The sequence below is a fragment of the Sinohyriopsis cumingii genome, chromosome 2, assembly GCF_028554795.1.
Source record: "Sinohyriopsis cumingii isolate HCF-2022 chromosome 2, ASM2855479v2, whole genome shotgun sequence".
In the NCBI taxonomy this organism is placed as follows: Eukaryota; Metazoa; Mollusca; class Bivalvia; order Unionida; family Unionidae; genus Sinohyriopsis; species Sinohyriopsis cumingii.
In genome coordinates, this window is record NC_142962.1 from 164523042 (window position 1) to 164543530 (window position 20489).

The window sequence follows — 20489 nt, forward strand, 5'->3', positions numbered from 1 at the left end:
CAAGTCACATTATCTTGGCACCAGGCCGACTAGTCATAACACTAATTTATTAATGGTGAGCAACTAGTGAGTCAGTGCCAAGAACCATTTTATAAGTCCTTTGTATGACTCAACCAGGGTTCAAAACCACGACCATCTGCATCTAAAGCAAACACTCTAACCACTTGGCCACCATATCAGTAAAGGGATAGGTAAAGAGCAGAAAAAGATTTTTTTGCTCATAGTACCTCTAGAAGTGCCAGGATCTGATCTTTATGATCAAGTGGAACCCAGGAAAAATTATGGTTAGTAAATAACTCATCCTTAATTAAACAAGACTGAACAAGTTCTGACTTCTTGAGGTTGGGTAAAAGGCTGAACCAAGTGACTGTGGACCAACATTGAAACAGATCCAGATGGCGGGACTAAGCCAGAACATTGTGGATCATCAAGTCATCAAAATACTGGAGAATCAGGGTTCCCAGTCACTGAAGATATACCACATTTGTGATGCTTGACCAATGGGCCAAGATAAGCATTTATGCATGGCAGGAAAGGGCGTGAGTCCCTAATGCCATCCCTTCTTATCCTTCCTTGGGAAAGGAAGGCAGGTTGGAGAACTTCTTCCAAGAGGGTCTTCTGGGACTTCCATGCTAAAGACCTGACTAACAAGGAAGAGGTCTCCTCTTATTTGAGGTTGTGCATTGGACTGGGGCTGATTCAGTTTGAAGAATTTAGCAGGTGGCCTCTGGGGGTGATTCACAATAGTATGCTTTCTGGCCAACTGCAATGGGCCAGGAGCTAGTGTGAGTACCTATGTTGATGATCCTTCAAATCTTGTGAAGCCATGGTGGGGGTGAATCCTCTGAAGATGTTCTTAGGTTCCAACGTAGCAGCCCTTTAAACAACTTTATTATGGTTAAATAAAACCTTCAAGGGGTCCAGCGCAATGTCATGGCAGACGTGTAAAAGTTCTGCTTATAAGGCCATTGCAAAAGAAAGTGAGTGTTAGGATGTCTTACCTGGTAACTAGAGGCAGAGACCATAGGGTTCATGGTAGAGGGAGGAACAGATCACCCTCTATGCCACTGAGCAAAGTCTAGGCCTGTGGAGAACCTCTCTGATATTTCCTCAATCAATGAGGAATGTGGATGAAGCATGAGATCTGGCCATGAAATTAGTCCCAGAGATCTTTTCCAATAAGGAAAGGATCTTCATGGGCTGTGTGCTAGATAGTTTATGGCATCAGATGACTTCATCTACTGCCTCATCAAAAAACCATACCTCATCCACTTCATCCAACTGTGAGGAGTTGGTGGGCCCGCTAAGAACCATCAGTTGAGCTGTTCCTAGCTCTAGCTTGTTGAAGTTGAAGTGGATAGATAATGTATCATCATCTAGAACATTCTGAGAAGAAGATTGGTTAAGCATCACTATGTTCTTCTGGGGAAGTAACCTAACAATACGCTGTGCCATTTCTTGTACTTGTTCATCATGGTAAGTAGGGGCTCTATATGTTATAGAGGTTTCAGAACAAAGACAAAACTACTTGTCTTTCCTGGGGAGAAATGATGGTGGGACATACCACCTCTACTCTGAGGTGGAGGGCTCCACATCTTGTAAGGATTAGTTGGGATGATAGGGAAGGGGAGATACCAATCCTCTTCCCTAGTTTGCATGCAATGGGCAGACTCCCAATCCTGCATAGGATGGGATGGTAGATGGAGGTACTCAGTCTGTACCCTATCCCCATACCGCGAGACCACTGAGCGATAATCATAGAATACTTCATCCTCAACTGATTCATCACTCAGAAAGATGTGGTGCTGATCCTTTTCCTCTGAGGGGCACAACACACAACCCTTAAAATTTTGGGAGCTGTGCACCACCTCCCATGCCGGAGGGAGCAACACCTTTCCATGGACATGAGAGGTGCGGTGCACTATCTACCTAACAGGAGGGAGCAATATGCTGTTGTGGGCATAAAGTGTGCGGTGCATCACTTCCTTTCTCCTTGCTCCACCTCCCTAAAAGGAGGAATTAATGTAGCAACATGCTTTCAGGGCACAATGAAAATGGTGTACCACCTCCCTCTCCCTCACTGCCCTAAAAGTTAAGAATGTCTGACACATCCTTCATTTTGAGGGGAGAAAATCGACTCAACAAACATTAAGTCACCCTTTTTTCTGGAGGGGCTTCACATATCACCAAAGACATTGGTTCCATAATCTCCTGGGACCCTGAAGTGATATTCAAAGCTGAAGAGCTAAGCCTCTCACAGAGCCATATGAGGGCTTTGTGAAAGAGAAACCCAAAAATTCTGATTATAAGAGGGAGAGAAGTTTCTTCCATTGCTCATAGGTCTGGCTGGAATCAGTTAGATTCCAGGGTTCAGAAGTACATAATTTGCAAAGTGCACCATGAATTTTTTCATGTGAACTTAGAGCATGAGAAGCAGTATATACACCACTGTGTATGCATACTAAGTACACTATTGTGTATCCATACTAAGTACACTACTGTGTATGCATACTAAGTACACTACTGTGTATGCATACTAAGTACACTACTGTGTATGCATGAGGTAAACAAAACAAGGATTCATTTTACCTGTCTTTTTTTGTTTGTCACTGTAACCTGTTAAAGTAAACAATGGCAATAACAAAAAGATTCCACCAATCTTATGTTAATCATTTTTCTTTGATGAAGAGAGGAATACACGAGCCTCTCACTGCTCTAAAAGTGTGCAATACAAGAGGTAACCCTTAAAGAACTGAATTCCAAAAGAAAGAAAAAATGTTACTTGCATAAAATTTATGTCATTGAATGGATAGACCACTAATGCTACAAGCAAAGATTCTCTGCTGACAATCTAGGCATAATGTCCTTACAGCATGGTGTCTTCGAAAAACATGACCTTTCTATCTATGTCTCAGGCTAGGTGCATGAGTGGATTGTTTCATACTAACAACTCTCCACACTATCACATCAAACAGATGATGATCTGTGGCATGAAAAAGTATAAGCTTTACAATAGTGATGGGTAAGGTATTCCTGCGATTCAATTAGCTCTTATAACAAGAGAATTATATTTCATTTGCCATGCTTGTTTAAGTGAAGGATAAACCAACTATGTACTGTTTCAAACAATCTTGTAAATATTACTGACAAAAGAAAAGATTCTTAATTTTTTAAACTCAGAAAATAAACATAAATTAACACTTCCATAAGAGATCCAAATACATTTGTAATGTTTTGTTTTAAATATTTATTTGCAATCTATAATGCTAAGTTATCTATCAAACTGATTGATTCCAATTTAACATTATATGAATCAATTTACTTTTGACAAAATAATGTACATCTTTGGGACTATATCATCCAAGCATGATGTGTCAAAGTGGACTATTGGCTACAAAGGTATATGCCAGTTAATACTTGAATGCAAACAGTCATAGAAGAAGCTTCAAAATGTTCAACTGATATTGATCCACTAACCTGACAACAGGACACCAGCAGTCGCTTGAAATGACCGCTAGTATCACTGGTTATGTCCCTCTCCAAGTCACGCCCAAAGTCTGCAATATAAGACTGATATTATGAGAACCTTGACCCCTTTCACCAATATATATATGGATATGAAATTTAATATCTTTTACAAAATGATTTAAAATTTAAAAGTGAACAGATTTAAAAATTACTTATACCTAAAGACAGATATCCAATGATGTTTGCCTTGAGCTGCTTAACTGAAATTTCAAAGCTATATAACAATACATTCGCAATCATAATTTATATTGTAATTTTCAAAACTATGATTTAATACATTTGCAATTATAATTTATGCTGAAATTAAAAAAAAAAGATATAATACATTTGCTATCGTAACTTGTGCTTAGCAAACAAACTCGTTTTTCAACCTCCAATTTGGAATTAATGCATTTGTCCAAGGTTCGATGATGGTGTAATTAGAATGCAAATATATTTTGGATGACTAAGCTCTTTCAGTAAATTTAATGGACTTCATGTAACAATGTTTCTGTGATTTTACTTTACATACTGTATTAAACACTGGTAGCATCAAGCTGTCTAAAGAGTAGAGGGAACTGCATCTATTAAACTGTTTTAACTAAGGATATTCATTATTGCAAAACTGTGGAATAATTACAACAGATGCTATTTATGTTTACTGATTTAAATGTGAAGTGTTATAGTGCTCTTTAACTGCTATAGTAAGAATATGAGGTGTATCTGCAGATATGACATTACTTTTTGAATAGGACCCATCTCATTAAAATCTACATTAAATTATAAACTAAACAATGAACTTGACTAAATAAAGAATAAACACATCGAATGATGAGCATCATTATCAAATCAATGACCTTTTTTGTGTGATGCAGAACAAATGCAACCACAGTAAAAGTAATATCTGTCCAGTATCCATATCTGCAACCTCAATTTGGTATGTATTACAATTGCTGTGCAATTTAATATTTTGTTTCCCTATCTCTGAAATTATTCATGCAGCATGTTTAATAGAAAAAGCTAATAATTTTACATTGTAATTAACAACTGGACATAATTAGTCTTATACACATAATGCCTGGTCATATTCACAAATTCATACATGATAGCAGGGCATAATTTAAGGTAATGATAGATTCATCTTCCCAAGAAATATAAAGAAATATATATATATATATATATATATATATATATATATATATATATATATATATATATATATATATATATTGTAATCAATGTCTATGCCATTCATAATACTGAGGAAAAAAATGGATATAGAAAGAAAAGAGATGTCATATCCACAAACATTTTATCATATCCATGGACACGGGTCATTCATGCACTTTAGATATACCTCACTTTAACAAAATAAAATAACCTAAAAGTTAAGATAATTTTATTATTTACCAATATTATTATCTAATGAAATACTCACGTGTTTTGTAACAGGAGACAATTTCTCTGATCTCTGCATTTGTTCTGGTGCAAAGTATTTCAAACAAAACAGCTTCCTTTGTGCCAAGTCCCTGCAAATCAAAAGAGGCTTTGAATCTATACCGTTACATATATAACTTTATAAATCTATAAATTTATGCACCTGCCTGAAAGAAATATCACCTAAAACCTTAAATATCATGAACATTATGCCAACAATATCACCTAAAATCCTGAATATCATGAACATTATGCCAACAATATCACCTAAAACCTTAATTATGAACATTATGCCACAATATCACCTAAAACCTTAAATATCATGAAATGCCAACAATATTATTTTGCTCTACAATATCATCAGAAGCCCTTGTGTATCAAAATTTTAATTTGCAAGTGAGACAATGGAAATAAAAGGAGATACCCCCACCCGCAGTTCAAACATGTAAACATTTCCTTGTGACCTTAACCCTATTATGGCAACCAACTGCAGAGGAATGTAGGAAAACATTTTACTTTGTGCTATCTTTTGTATTTTATTTGTGCTTTAACAAGCAATACAAGGCTGATACTCCCAATTTTTTGTTTGGAAAAGTTTTTTTTTTGTGAGAACAAAAGTGGAAGCACTACAAGTGTCATTTTCAGTCCATACTCAGATCCAGATGCAAATGTATTTAGACCAAACATGCCACTCTCTCTTACTTAAATATGCATTTGATTTTTATCCAGGACAGCTTTTAATAAGGAAAATGACAATTAAATTGACTATGGTTTTCTTCTCCATTGTGGAACCTAAATTTGTGGATTATAGATACGTAGGTTCACCACTTCAATTAAAAAAAAAAAATGCTACAATTTATGGACAAAATGGCTATTTTATAGCCAAGTTTGACATCACGAACATGTTCCAGTGATGTCATTTCAAATAATTTTTAAAATCAATTGCAAGTTTAAGTCTCTTAAATGTTGATACATTTCTTGCCATGATATTATCTGATAAATGTTTTTCAAAATATGTGAATTTTGGGCTAAAAAGTGTCCCTACAGATCCTACCCTTTTTAAAAAAAAACACTAGATTATATGGCCTGTACAACATTCACTTGTAACGTAAGTAAAGCAATCTTTTAGTTAAAGCTTCTAATGGTTTTGATGTTAATTAACACCATGAGAATAATTGTAAATAATTATTTATCTGAAAATTTGACATAAACTGTTTTAGGTGGCCTTATAGCAAGACCTACCAAGATATGTACTAAAAAAACAATATGTGAATGACTACAATTGCATTTCACAACATTGCTACTAAAATATATCTTGTAATATATCATTAATTTAATTAAAAAACATCAGAATGTCTCTATTTTTAGGTACATTTCAGCTTTGTGAAAACTGATCACTTAACCTGAACTTTTAATATGGTTACAAGCTGACATATTCAAATGATCATAATTACACTCTTTTTGTGCCTCAGTGGATAGACCTACATGTTTTTGTGCCTCAGTGGGGAGACCCACATGTTTTTGTGCCTCAGTGGATAGACCCACATGTTTTTGTGCCTCAGTGGATACACCCACATGCTTTTGTACCTCAGTGGATACACCCACGTTTTTGTGCCTCAGTGGATACACCCGCACGTTTTTGTGCCTCAGTGGATACACCCACATGCTTTTGTGCCTCAGTGGATACATCCACATGCTTTTGTGCCTCAGTGGATACACCCACATGTTTTTGTGCCTCAGTGGAACACCCACGTTTTTGTGCTTATCTTCGCTTACCTTTCCAACTTACAATGGTCCATGCTTATAATTGTCTTTATTTTGTGAAAGTTATTACAGATATCTATGGTGCATGGTTTAAGCTCTCAACTTGTCCTTTTGTTGTATTGTAAGTAGCACTGATTACTAATCAGTAACTTTTACTATAAACAGACCAATCCCAGAATGTATCATATTATCATCTTTTTCAGACAAACTGATTCAAAATATTATCAAAACAAGCTTTCATTTTCAATCCCAATCACATTATCATCTTTTTCAGACAAACTGATTCAAAACATTATCAAAAAAAGCTTTCATTTTCAATCCCAATCACATTACCATCTTTTTCAGACAAACTGATTCAAAACATTATCAAAAAAAGCTTTCATTTTCAATCCCAATCACATTACCATCTCCCAATCACATTACCATCTTTTTCAGACAAACTGATTCAAAATATTATCAAAAAAAAGCTTTCATTTTCAATCCCAATCACATTATCATCTTTTTCAGACAAACTGATTCAAAACATTATCAAAAAAAGCTTTCAATTTCATTTTTTTTAACAAAATGATTAAGCTCTTTTAAGTAAGATTTTTTTGTCACATAAGGCAGGGTATGTGTGTGCTTGTTTACAGTCTGACTAAACAAACCCGTTTGTACCCCCCATAACGATTTCGACAATGGAAACCTTTAATGTGATAAAAAGTGCAAGGAACTTAGTCAATTAATTCACTGATTTATAATTTCTAACGTGGCTGTGAATAGAGTGGCCCTAACGCCATCATTTTCTGGGTGTTTCATGCTTAACAGAAGTTTTAAAAATAACAGACAGACACGCTCGAGATCCATTTCCAGTTCCTGGACATGTCCATTTTCAGCAAAGGGGTGTGTGAACAATTACAGATGTACATACATAAGTCGTCTGCTTCCAACATTTACAATGTTGAATCAAGCAAAGTAAAAGAATGACAACAACAAATTTGCCTTTCACATGGATTTAACAAGCAGCTTAATTTCTATGTTCATGTGTGGAAAGGGATATAATTATAAAATCTTAATGTTATGTAATTTACGCAATTATCCAGCAGCTGCTGAACAGGACGAACTACATCATCATGTCATCTGATGGAAATAAATGATCCCATAGTGTATGCAATATGATGCCATGTTGTTATGGAAAGTTCGTTAAGCATGAAAGGTGCAGGGGATGCCAGTATTTGTGCCATTCTGGTCACAGTCAGGTTAGAAATTATAAATCAATGATTCAGTTGACTTAGTTCTCTGCACTTTTTATCACATTACATGTTTTCGTTATTGAAATTGACAGGGGGGTACAAACAAACAAGGATGTATAGTCAGACTATAGTGTTGTGTAAAGGGTACAGGAATATGCAGCAAATTTGAAAAGAATTTTTTAAAGCAAAACATAAAAGGTGAATTTGTTGCTAATTGCAGTATGACCTGTTGCATGATGAGAAATATTACACTAAAATGAAGAGGCTGTTGATACCATGAATTAAACTCACATTTGAATCAAAAGTTTTCATTCCGACTGCTGAAAATTGTGCCCAGTGCTTGAGTCTAGTAAATGCACACTAGTCATGACACCATAAGCGTATAATTTTTTTCTTTGTCAGAAGCTGTCAATATCTGTAGGTGTTTATGCTAATGTCTGATAGCATATGAAAATAATTGGTAGACATATGTAATATTTCAGAACTTTCCATGTCAGGTATAATTTGTAAAAGTGTTTGAACCAAATATATTTATGACTGGAAATGTAGAATAAACAATGAAGTCAGCTTCAACGGTAGAGGAGGTACCAAACTCATCAAATATAATTATTATAGGTAAATTACTGATGTAAACTATTAGCAAAGCACTGGAGAATTATGAGCATAACTATTCCCAATATAAATTGCAAAAAAAAGCATAATGTGAGCATAAAAGTGTAATCTACCTGTTACATGTTATAAATACAATAAACTGCATGAAAAATGTGCATAATCTATGTCGATTAGTAGGAGAATGCAAACACAAACCATACTGACTAGATATATACAACACTCACATAAACTAGTCTAAACATTTAACTATCACTGATTGACTGTAAAGTCCATTTTTTCAAAAAAATATATGCCAATGTGGGTGACTATTCAACATTAAAAGTGCCTTTAATATATCTCATGTATGTGTTACTGGAATATCCCTTGGTACTAACTGCTTTTGCCTAGGTTTCAAAGAGCAGCTTTGTCCAAAAAATGAATTATTACCCTGCTAAGAATTTAGTCAATTATTTTAAGTCACAAGTTGTGTTCTTAGTAACACTTTAATTAAAATCAATTTTGCTTATGTCCATTGTAAAATAAACCCAACTAAATCTGCTTGCCAAATTTGGTTGAAAACAAACAATCACTGGTAAAGGTAGATTTTTTAAGTGAATGTCATGAGAATTGGCAATAACTCATGTCAATGATATTTTCATAGAATTCTGGTGGCAATAACTCGTGTCAATTATATTTTCACAGAATTCTGGTGGCAATAACTCGTGTCAATGATATTATCATAGAATTCTGGTGGCAATAACTCATGTCAATGATATTATAGAATTCTGGTGGAAATAACTCGTGTCAATATTATCAAAGAATTCTGGTGGCAATAACTCGTGTCAATGACATTATCATAGAATTCTGGTGGCAATAACTCGTGTCAATGACATTATCATAGAATTCTGGTGGCAATAACTCGTGTCAATGATATTATCATAGAATTCTGGTGGAAATAACTCATGTCAATGATATTATCATAGAATTCTGGTGGCAATAACTTATGTCAATGATATTATCATAGAATTCTGGTGGCAATAACTCATGTATAGAATTCTGGTGGCAATAACTCGTGTCAATGATATTATCATAGAATTCTGGTGGCAATAACTCATGTCAATGATATCATAGAATTCTGGTGGCAATAACTCATGTCAATGATATTATCATAGACTTCTGGTGGCAATAACTCATGTCAATGATATCATCATAGAATTCTGGTGGCAATAACTCGTGTCAATGATATTTTCATAGAATTCTGGTGGCAATAACTTGTGTCAATGATATTATCATAGAATTCTGGTGGCAATAACTCATGTCAATGATATTATCATAGAATTCTGGTGGAAATAACTCGTGCCAATGATATTATCATAGAATTCTGGTGGCAATAACTCATGTCAATGATATTATCATAGAATTCTGGTGGCAATAACTCATGTCAATGATATTATCATAGAATTCTGGACTTCAACCTTATGCAGGGACTCATCAATAAAGATGACATCCAAAAATCCTTTTTCAAGTTAAACTCTGGAAACATTCTGAGGACTGGAAATCAGGGGCCATATTTCCTCTAAGTAACAATAAAGAAAGCTGAAAATTTAACTCTTTCAAGGTCTCTTCAATATAAAGCTGCAAACCAAAATTGGTTTAAATTCAATAACACCCAGTCAAATTATCTTGTGGAAACCAAATCTGGTTTAAATTCAATACCACCCAGTCAAGTTATCTTGTGGAAACCAAATCTGGTTTAAATTCAATAACACCCAGTCAAATTATCTTGTGGAAACCAAATCTGGTTTAAATTCAATAACACCCAGTCAAGTTATCTTGTGGAAACCAAATCTGGTTTAAATTCAATAACACCCAGTCAAATTATCTTGTGGAAACCAAATCTGGTTTAAATTCAATACCACCCAGTCAAATTATCTTGTGGAAACCAAATCTGGTTTAAATTCAATACCACCCAGTCAAATTATCTTGTGGAAACCAAATCTGGTTTAAATTCAATACCACCCAGTCAAATTATCTTGTGGAAACCAAATCTGGTTTAAATTCAATACCACCCAGTCAAATTATCTTGTGGAAACCAAATCTGGTTTAAATTCAATACCACCCAGTCAAGTTATCTTGTGGAAACCAAATCTGGTTTAAATTCAATAACACCCAGTCAAATTATCTTGTGGAAACCAAATCTGGTTTAAATTCAATACCACCCAGTCAAGTTATCTTGTGGAAACCAAATCTGGTTTCAATTTAAAACCACCTAGACAAGTTATCTTGTGGAAACCAAATCTGGTTTCAATTCAATACTGCCCAGTCAAGTTACCTTGTGGAAACCAAATCTGGTTTCAATTTAAAACCACCCAGACAAGTTACCTTGCAGAAACCAAAAAATTTGGTTTAAATTCAATACCACCCAGTTAAGTTACCTTGTGGAAACTAAATTTGGTTTAAATTCAATACCACCCAGTCAAGTTACCTTGTGGAAACCAAATTTGGTTTAAATTCAATACCACCCAGTCAAGTTGCCATGTGAAAACCAAATTTGGTTTTAATTCAATACCACCCCATCAAGTTACCTTGTGGAGACCAGATTTGGTTTAAATTGAATAACACACAGTCAAGTTATCTCACAGAAACCAAATTTAGTTTAAATTCAATACCACCCAGTCAAGTTATCTTGCAGAAATCAAATTGTTGACAGATGAAAAAGGTTAATGTGGTGGCAATAAGATTTGTATGCACAATATATGTTCATGTATAAGAACGACACAATTGACCAGTTTTACTTGTCCCAGTACATAATAGCAAGGCAGTGTTTCAGCCATGTTTGAGAAAAATAGGGCCAAATGGCTCCCTTCATTTGAAAAAAGGGGGCCAATGAGATGCTCATAATGGGACAACCTCCTAATAATGTGAGATCATTTAAATGGTCTATATTACCCATAATTTGAATGAAAAGCCAAATACATTATGTTCTTTAATATAAGATTCTTCTCTTTGATCAATTATGCCTTGGACCATAACTAAGAGCACCAAAAAGTTAAATTTGTCTTGTGTCCAACATTATGGTCATGTCTTTGTAATGTGTTAACTTTCAAGCGATTTCTTGAAAGTATGTGAATGTTGTTTTTGCATCTAAAACCTCGCTCCCTGTCAGCTGACTGCAAAGTATCATCTCTTGATGATTATCAATGCACTTGATATGGTGCATTAAAGTCGAGGTCCTAAAGTTCTGACATCCAATCACGATGGAGTTATTTTTCTTGGAACTTCTGAATAAGATTTTATTTTTATCTAAATCATATTCTAGCCAGCTTTACTCATGTTCCCCGCCTTCTTAGAACACTTGCATGAGTTTTTCCTTCTTCAGTTCTGCCATTTTGTGATCAAAACATTTGTTGGAAGTTTCATTTTTGGTTAGTTTTTTATCTCGGCATTTGTGGGTTTCTTTGTCTTGTTCAGTGTAGTCATCATCTCTAAGGTCATTATGATTGCCGTCACGATCTAAGCATAATACTGGGGAAAAGAAATCTGCCTCTAAGTAAAACTTGGTCGCCCAGACAAATGCGGCCACTGTTTCAAGGTTGCATCATGTGGCTGTTAGTTTGTGACTAACAAAAACTGCAGGACTACAGAGTTTCCTTGATAATGATTGCTAATTAAACAGAGGTGAACTTACCTCAATATGTTACTTTAAAAAAATTAATAATAGTTTCACTGAAACTATTACAGTTCTATGTCTAGAGTGGTTCTCTGTCTCAAGGAAAATATACTGGTATACCTAATAAACAGACTGGATACTGGTCTAATTCTAAGCTGGAAATATTATGGGAAATGAATCAGGAAAATAGCCAGGATGAGCATAGGTGCAATTGGAAAATCACAAATGGGATTTGGTTTTCAAAAGAAAATTTGGCCATATAATCATTGATTGGTGCAACCGAATGAAATTATAAGATAAAAATGTGCCTGTCCATTTATTTGCACCATTTCTGGTGCATTGAATTTCAATCTTGCAGGACATGGTGCCTATTTTCTGTGAATCTTGCAAGGACGCATCCTCCCTGAAACACTGTCAAGGACACCATGAACAATGTGTAGGACCAGTAACTGATAGCTTCCATTGTAAACTTAATGGTTATAATGTGTGTGTGTAATAATTCAAATATCATAACATTATTAAACGGATGTGTGCAATAGTAAAACCATGTCTTTAAATTCTAAGATCAATTATCAAATGTTATAAATTTGTAAAGATACACAATTTCTGTGCTGTAATGCATCATGCATCAAAATAGCATGTGGAGTTTTTCATCTCAAATGAAGCAATTATACCACTTGGAAAAAACTGTCACATTGACACATTGGTCTGGAGTTTTCTGACTAAATACAAGTCACATACTTGAGTAAAACTTTGGTACTCACCGACATTGCATTTTGCAGTGACCAGGCGTCATAGTAAGTTGTGGGCTGGAACAATGCCATGATACTTTCCTTGAAGTCCCCACTCAACTCAGACTCCATGTCCTTTATCAGGTCCTGAAAATTAAAAAATCATGGACTCATCCCCAAAGTCAAGTACATATTCTACAAGTCCAAAGAGTGAGAGCCTTGAGATCTCAGTCATAGATTAATTCTTATGTTATACAGTCTCCTTTCCAGTAACATTCCATTTTTATGCCTAAGAAGCAATATTTAATGAAGTACTACTACCATTAAAACTTGGTAATTAGAAATGACTGGAACAGTGAAAAGGTAATTCAGCACTCCTAAGACTACTCCAAGTTGCATTCCCTCACATAAAAATGATAAATTGAGATAAAGCAATATGTTACCTCAATAAATTTATACTGATGTAATCAAACCTTGTTAACAGTCATTCTACTACCTCACAAAATCTAGCCATCCAAAGTGAAAAAGACAAAAATATCTTTTGGCTTGTTTTAGCAATAAAGGTAATAAAGTCATCTGATTACTCTGACAGTTTTCAGATAAGAGTGGTTTTTGCTTGGACAGCAGGTTTGGTGATAGATCTTGTTATTCTTCATATACTAGGAGTTGAACCACACACTAATCCAAGTAAGTAATTATAGGAAGGGCTTGAAAGTATATTGAACCACACACTACTGCAAGTACAGTCGAACCCACTTATCTCGTCCTCGGTTAACTCGCCAACCCTATTAAGTCGACGTTTTTGAAGTGGAACCGCCAAATTCTCTCTTTGTCTTAGCATTTTCTCATCGGTTATGTCGATTCTTTTATGTCGCCGAACCCTAATATCTCGAGCACAAAAGAAGGCCAAATTTGCCACTTAACGTCGGTTATCTCGATCCCCATGACCAATCGCCGGCTTTTGAAAATGTTAGTTATCGATGCCACTTCACCATCTCACTACCGTATTTTCGTGTATATAAGACGTGTCTTATACAAAGTTTTACGTACCCCTCACCCAGGGTATGTCTTATATTAGTGGGCGTCTTATCTAAGTATTTTTTAACACGAACGAACGGTACAGTGTGTGATATTGAAGGACGATTATTGCGGTCGATATTCACGTTTCACGATTTTCATTCCTAGTTGTAAAAACAATTGGGTAAGTGTTCAGTAATTACCACGTGTACCAATCCAATGCATGGCCTGGGATCGTCCTGGGCTTCGCCAATGTCGCAAATTGTGATGTTTTTCCCTTATTGGCGACAAAAATGTCCCATCTGGCGATTTTTTTGGCGACAGACTTTTTGGTTATTTAATTTGTACAAACAATCATGGATTTGGACTGGATAAATTAAAAGGGAGAACGAAAGGAAGCCACAACATGATATGATGAAAAGTTAAAACAGATGTTCTATGATGTATGTATCAAGGCAAAGTTTGTCAATTAATTTACAACTGGCTGTGATATTGTGAAGAAGGAGTATGTCACCAAACATAAATCCAGGCGGCGTAAATAATATTTGTGCATTTTACTCATTGATCTTTTCCTTTTGCCATCAATCCCGTGTTACGGTTACAGAGACTTAAACTCCGCAAGAAGAAATAGCAAACAACAAATAAACAAGTTTTGCATAATTAAAAATAATTATTTATTTCTCAAAATACAGGAGTGAAAGAATCCCTATATTGGGTGTTAACTTATGCTACAGTAATATATACGGTCCAATATTGCCAGGTGTTGACTCGTGTAAGTTTCTTTCGTGGGAATGGAGATCCTATTTTGCAAAAACACAGTCTTTTGAGCATGCCGATCGCTTCATCAAACAAATCGCGGCAACGCTGTTGTGTAAAAAAACCTCCAAAAACACGTGCATGTACATTCTCATTTATTAACGCACATCATGTACATAAAGAAATTTCAAGCACATGTTACTATATTGCCGCCATATTGGTTTTTGTTTATCTCGATCATCGGTTATCTCGACGCTTTTTGGCAAACCCCTAGGCCCGCGACATAACCGGGTTCAACTGTAATTATAGGAAGGGCTTGGGAGTATATTGAACCACACACTACTCCAAGTAAGTAATTATAGGATGGGCTTGGGAAGATATTGAACCACTCACTACTCCAAGTAAGTAATTATAGGAAAGGCTTGGGAGTATATTGAATCACACACAACTCCAAGTAAGTAATTATAGGAAGGGCTTGGGAGGATATTGAACCACACACTACTCCAAGTAAGTAATTATAGGAAGGGCTTGGGAGGATATTGAACCACACAATACTCCAAGTAAGTAATTATAGGAAGGGCTAGGGAGGATATTGAACCACACACTACTCCAAGTAAGTAATTATAGGAAGGGCTTGGGAGGATATTGAACCACACACTACTCCAAGTAAGTAATTATAGGAAGGGCTTGGGAGGATATAGAGCCACACACTATTCCAAGTATGTAATTATAGGAAGGGCTTGGGATGAAATGCCAATAATTATAGAAGAAGCAACTAAGTCAAAACTTGGATTTTTTTTCAAATACATTTTCTGTTCATAATACATTATAGAAATGGTTGAGGGAGTTATATTCCCTAATCTCAGAATTGCCCTGGGTTCAGTCTCTCAATGTATGAACTGAATCTTCATGCCCTGAATGCTATACAAATAAAGTGAAGAAATGAGGTTGCAAAGGGAAACTATTTGTGCTCATTCATATCCAGCAGAGTATAGAAACCCATCTTATTACAAGGATGCTGTGAAGCCTGGAAAGGTAAGGTGGCCTACTGAGCTGTTGATAAAGGTCCTGCCAAGCAGAACTAAACCTTTTGAAATGAAAGGTCTCTCATGTTGATATAGGTCCTGCCAAGCAGAACTAAACCTTTTGAAATGAAAGGTCTCTCATGTTGATATAGGTCCTGCCAAGCAGAACTAAACCTTTTGAAATGAAAGGTCTCTCATGTTGATACAGGTCCTGCCAAGCAGAACTAAACCTTTTGAAATGAAAGGTCTCTCATGTTGATATAGGTCCTGCCAAGCAGAACTAAACCTTTTGAAATGAAAGGTCTCTCATGCTGATATAGGTCCTGCCAAGCAGAACTAAACCTTTTGAAATGAAAGGTATCTCATGTTGATATAGGTCCTGCCAAGCAGAACTAAACCTTTTGAAATGAAAGATCTCTCATGTTGATACAGGTCCTGCCAAGCAGAACTAAACCTTTTGAAATGAAAGGTCTCTCATGTTGATATAGGTCCTGCCAAGCAGAACTAAGCCTTTTGAAATGAAAGGTCTCTCATGCTGATATAGGTCCTGCCAAGCAGAACTAAACCTTTTGAAATGAAAGGTCTCTCATGTTGATATAGGTCCTGCCAAGCAGAACTAAACCTTTTGAAATGAAAGGTCTCTCATGTTGATATAGGTCCTGCCAAGCAGAACTAAACCTTTTGAAATGAAAGGTCTCTCATGTTGATATAGGTCCTGCCAAGCAGAACTGAACCTTTTGAAATGAAAGATCTCTCATGTTGATATAGGTCCTGTCAAGCAGAACTAAACCTTTTGAAATGAAAGGCCTCTCATGTTGATATAGGTCTTGTCTAGTAGAATTGAACCTTTGAAATGAAAGGTCTCTCATGCTGATATAGGTCCTGTCAAGCAGAACTGAACCTTTTGAAATGAAAGGTCTCTCATGTTGATATAGGTCCTGTCAAGCAGAAATGAACCTTTTGAAATGAAAGGTCTCTCATGTTGATACAGGTCCTGCCAAGCAGAACTAAACCTTTTGAAATGAAAGGTCTCTCATGTTGATATAGGTCCTGCCAAGCAGAACTGAACCTTTTGAAATGAAAGGTCTCTCATGCTGATATAGGTCCTGCCAAGCACAACTGAACCTTTTGAAATGAAAGGTCTCTCAGAAGGTGGGGAATGTTGTAACAGACCTCAATTTCATGATTGGATAATGTCAGTCCAAGATTCATTTAAACTTGAGATTAAGCTAATAAGCACAAGATATTCATCTTGAGTTAATTCTTTGTATGCTAAGCAGGTAACTCAATGAATCCTGGATAAAAAAGCATATCCATTCCTTCTTTGTATGCTAAGCAGGTAACTCAATGAATCCTGGATAAAAAGAGCATATCCATTCCTTCTTTGTATGCTAAGCAGGTAACTCAATGAATCCTGGATAAAAATGCATATCCATTCCTTCTTTGTAAGCTAAGCAGGTAACTCAATGAATCTTGGATAAAAAGAGCATATCCATTCCTTGTTTGAGTGATACGAACAAATAAGGATCTCACTCTTTTAATAGGCTCAGTACATTTTAGGTACCACTCCAATGCCTGAAAGGGACCTAAAATGCCCTTGTAAAGAAGGTTCCACTGAATGCAAAAGTTTTAAAATAAAAGACTGATTTCCCATGAATGGGACCCTATTCTTGGTTGTGAAAGAAGGGACCATCATGAGAGAACTCAAACCATTGTGGTAGAACTGAAATACATTCAGGTCAACCAATAAGACATGAATTTCAATGATTCTGCTGCAAAGGCTTGGGTAACTAGGAAGCGGGACTTGCACAAATGGTGATTCAGCAAGGTTTTGGGGATGGTGGTTTGAAGGGTGGCTTTTTTAACAACATCAAAAAACAACACATGTTCCATTTTGGACAAAGAACCAAAGTTTTCAGGGAAGACAAGTCCAAAAACATTCTGTAGGTATGAGAGGTCCTTTTTCCTCAGTTTCAAAAGAGAAAACATGTAAATCATGAAATAACATCCTTTGATAGAGGTCTGGACTAACTCCTAATAAAGCCAAAGGAGGAAGTAAGTTATCTGTAATACAAAGGCTTTAAAAGGAGTCATGCTTCTCTGCTCACACCAAAGGATGATACTGTACCAGTGGAAAAAGACTTTCCATTTACTCTCATAGTTAAAAGGAGTGAGCCTTGTTGTCCAAATGATTCTCTCCACCACTTGTTCACAGAAATGTTCCTTTCTGACAGTTTGTTTTAAATAAAACAAGCATGCAGGTTCAGCATTTCTGTTTTGGATTGGAAAATCTGCATGTATTGTTGTTTCATCAGGCAAGGAGATGATAGGATTTTCTTCAGTATCTCCACCATCAGATTCAGTAGATCTACTTGAAGGCAGTAATGAGGATTTGTCTCCACTTCACTTGCCTCCCCTTCTGAATGAACTTTGTACAATTCAGTCTGCAAAGGCTTTTGGATCTGTGGATATAAAAATTAGGAGCTTGACATTCCAACCTCATCGCAAAGAGGTCAACTAGGAATCAACCCCAAATGGCCCAGGTTCAACTAAAGACCATGGGGTGAATGGACCCTAAATGGTTGATTCCATCTGAATGGTGGGTGCTAGAACAGTAAGCATGCAGGGGTTGTGGGGCATTGCAGTGTGGATTTGTTGATAATGACACCACCTAAGAAAATGCCAAACAAGAAGGCAGAGATCTGGGAATTTGGTTCTTCCCTGCATTTGGTTGTAACTGATGACAAAAAGAATCACAACACCCTTTCCAGATAGTGCCTCCTGTCACTATGGCTTTCATTTCCAAAAGACTGAATTGCATGAGCTGCTACTGAAGGAATCAAACAGCAGGCAGACTGACATTTTCTGTAAGTAGAAGGATGAACTCAGTTCTTCTCTTTCTGTGCTGTGTTTTCTCATTCCCTGGGAAAACAAGACCTTGTTGAAAAGTAAGGCTTGGAGGAGAGTTTTTCCCATTTCTCTGGTCCCATTTTGGAAATGAAAGGCAGTGTGTGCTGGGTCACTGACAAATGCAGCTATGGAATTGGAAAGCATGTGCTAAGCTGCTCTGTATTGCACACTAGCCATGCATGAATCTTGAGTGGCAGCCTCTGATCATTGTCTATATATATATATATATATATATATATATATATATATATATATATATATATATATTGTTACGAGTCTAGGCTCTTACAAAAAGTAACAGCAAAGAGTGAAGACAACAAGCTTCGTATAATTTAACAAATAATTTATTTACCTAGAATATCAAGTGAAAAATGGGGAAAAAAGAACTTAAGGTTTTAAGAATCAAAACTAAAAATAATCCAAGAATTAAAAAAGAGAAGTCCTAGTAATAAAAAGTCCTGAATGAAACTGAGTTTGAATCGAGATGAAATCCAAAATGGAAGACAATGATGTCTATTGCAACCTGTGAAGTGCTGCAGTATCAACAGTCTCTTGTTGAATCACAGAAAATATTATTCCAGTTTTTGAATTCTGTATAAATTTCGATAAATATCCTTGTCCAAGAATTAATTAGAGCACTAGTATTTCCAGGGAAAATAATCACTTGAATTCAAAACAATTTCAAGAAAATAAAATAATTAGCCCAAAACTGGACACAACATAAAACACCTTGATTTGTTAAGGCACGACTGACATTTCTTTCTCAATACATCAGTAATAAGTCTAAGATGCAAAACAGATTCCCAGATGAGGTTCAACCTTCTACTAAAACTCACTGATTCTGAATCAAGGTCAGAAACTAGATAGTGTTTCTATTATTAGGTCTATTATTAGTCCAATAAACAATATTAAATTAAAATTGCATGTAATGGAATAAAATAAAAAAATTCAAACATCAGACAAACAATTAAATTATATCAAATATACATAACAATATATATGGGGCTGGAGCCCCCCCCCCATATTTTCTATTATGTCCCAAAACAACAGATATTGTTAACATAATTATAGTAACTTTCTTGTATTTGTTAATGCCAGTATGTGTTGAATCATTATTGTTAATATAATCATGGAAACTTTGTTGTATTTGTTAATGCCAGATGTGGTAAATTGTAAGCTGAACCAAATAACCTTTGTGGATTTTGAATCAGCTGAAAAGATTTCTTTTCAATTCACATAATAATGTTGTGTTGTGTTGTGTTAGGTTTAACACAATTTCTCAACACAAGAAACGCTATATATGACTGCCAGTATTACTGAAGGGAGGAAGAACCTGGGAAAAACCTGGTAAGAACCACAGACTCACAGGAAGCTGCTCACAATCATTCTCACATGCCCACATTGGGAGAGCCCAAGACTCGAATCCAAGCGGACCGGGGTGAGACAGCAGTGTGTGTGTGTGTGTGTGTGTGTGAACTATCCAAATTAACAAAATTAACTACCAGCTAACTTTTGCACCTTCAATTGCAGAATATAATTTGTATTAAAGGTAGCCTGATTTCTCAGAGATCCACAAATTGGCATTTCAACTACAAAGAAACATTAAAAACAACATAATCATGTTGCTGAAACTGCAGGAATGGCTACCCTGATAATCAGTGTGATTGTACAGTTGAAATAGCACTTTCTGACAGAGTACAACACTGTATTTTGAAACTGGCAAGGAGCCTAGAGCATCTAGTGTATGTCATACTGTGCTATGCAGTCTGAATTAAGACTATTGCATTTAAAAAGATGTACAAGATGACAAGTCAAAATTATGTCTAGGCTGATGTACTTGTACAGAAAA

At 35.8% G+C, this 20489-nt stretch overlaps 1 protein-coding gene across 2 annotated transcripts in view; it reads right to left on the reverse strand.

Annotated features, from left to right (window-relative positions):
- Window positions 1-20489, reverse strand: part of LOC149806243 (annexin A11-like) — a 106895-nt gene that overhangs the window by 32538 nt on the left and 53868 nt on the right. For both annotated transcript variants that reach the window (XM_089951190.1, XM_089951191.1), the window contains exons 10-12: window positions 12966-13079; window positions 4946-5036; window positions 3478-3557 (exon numbers count right to left, since the gene is read on the reverse strand). In XM_089951190.1, the coding sequence (XP_089807316.1) occupies window positions 3478-3557; window positions 4946-5036; window positions 12966-13079 (285 nt within the window). The remainder of the gene's footprint in view (window positions 1-3477; window positions 3558-4945; window positions 5037-12965; window positions 13080-20489) is intronic.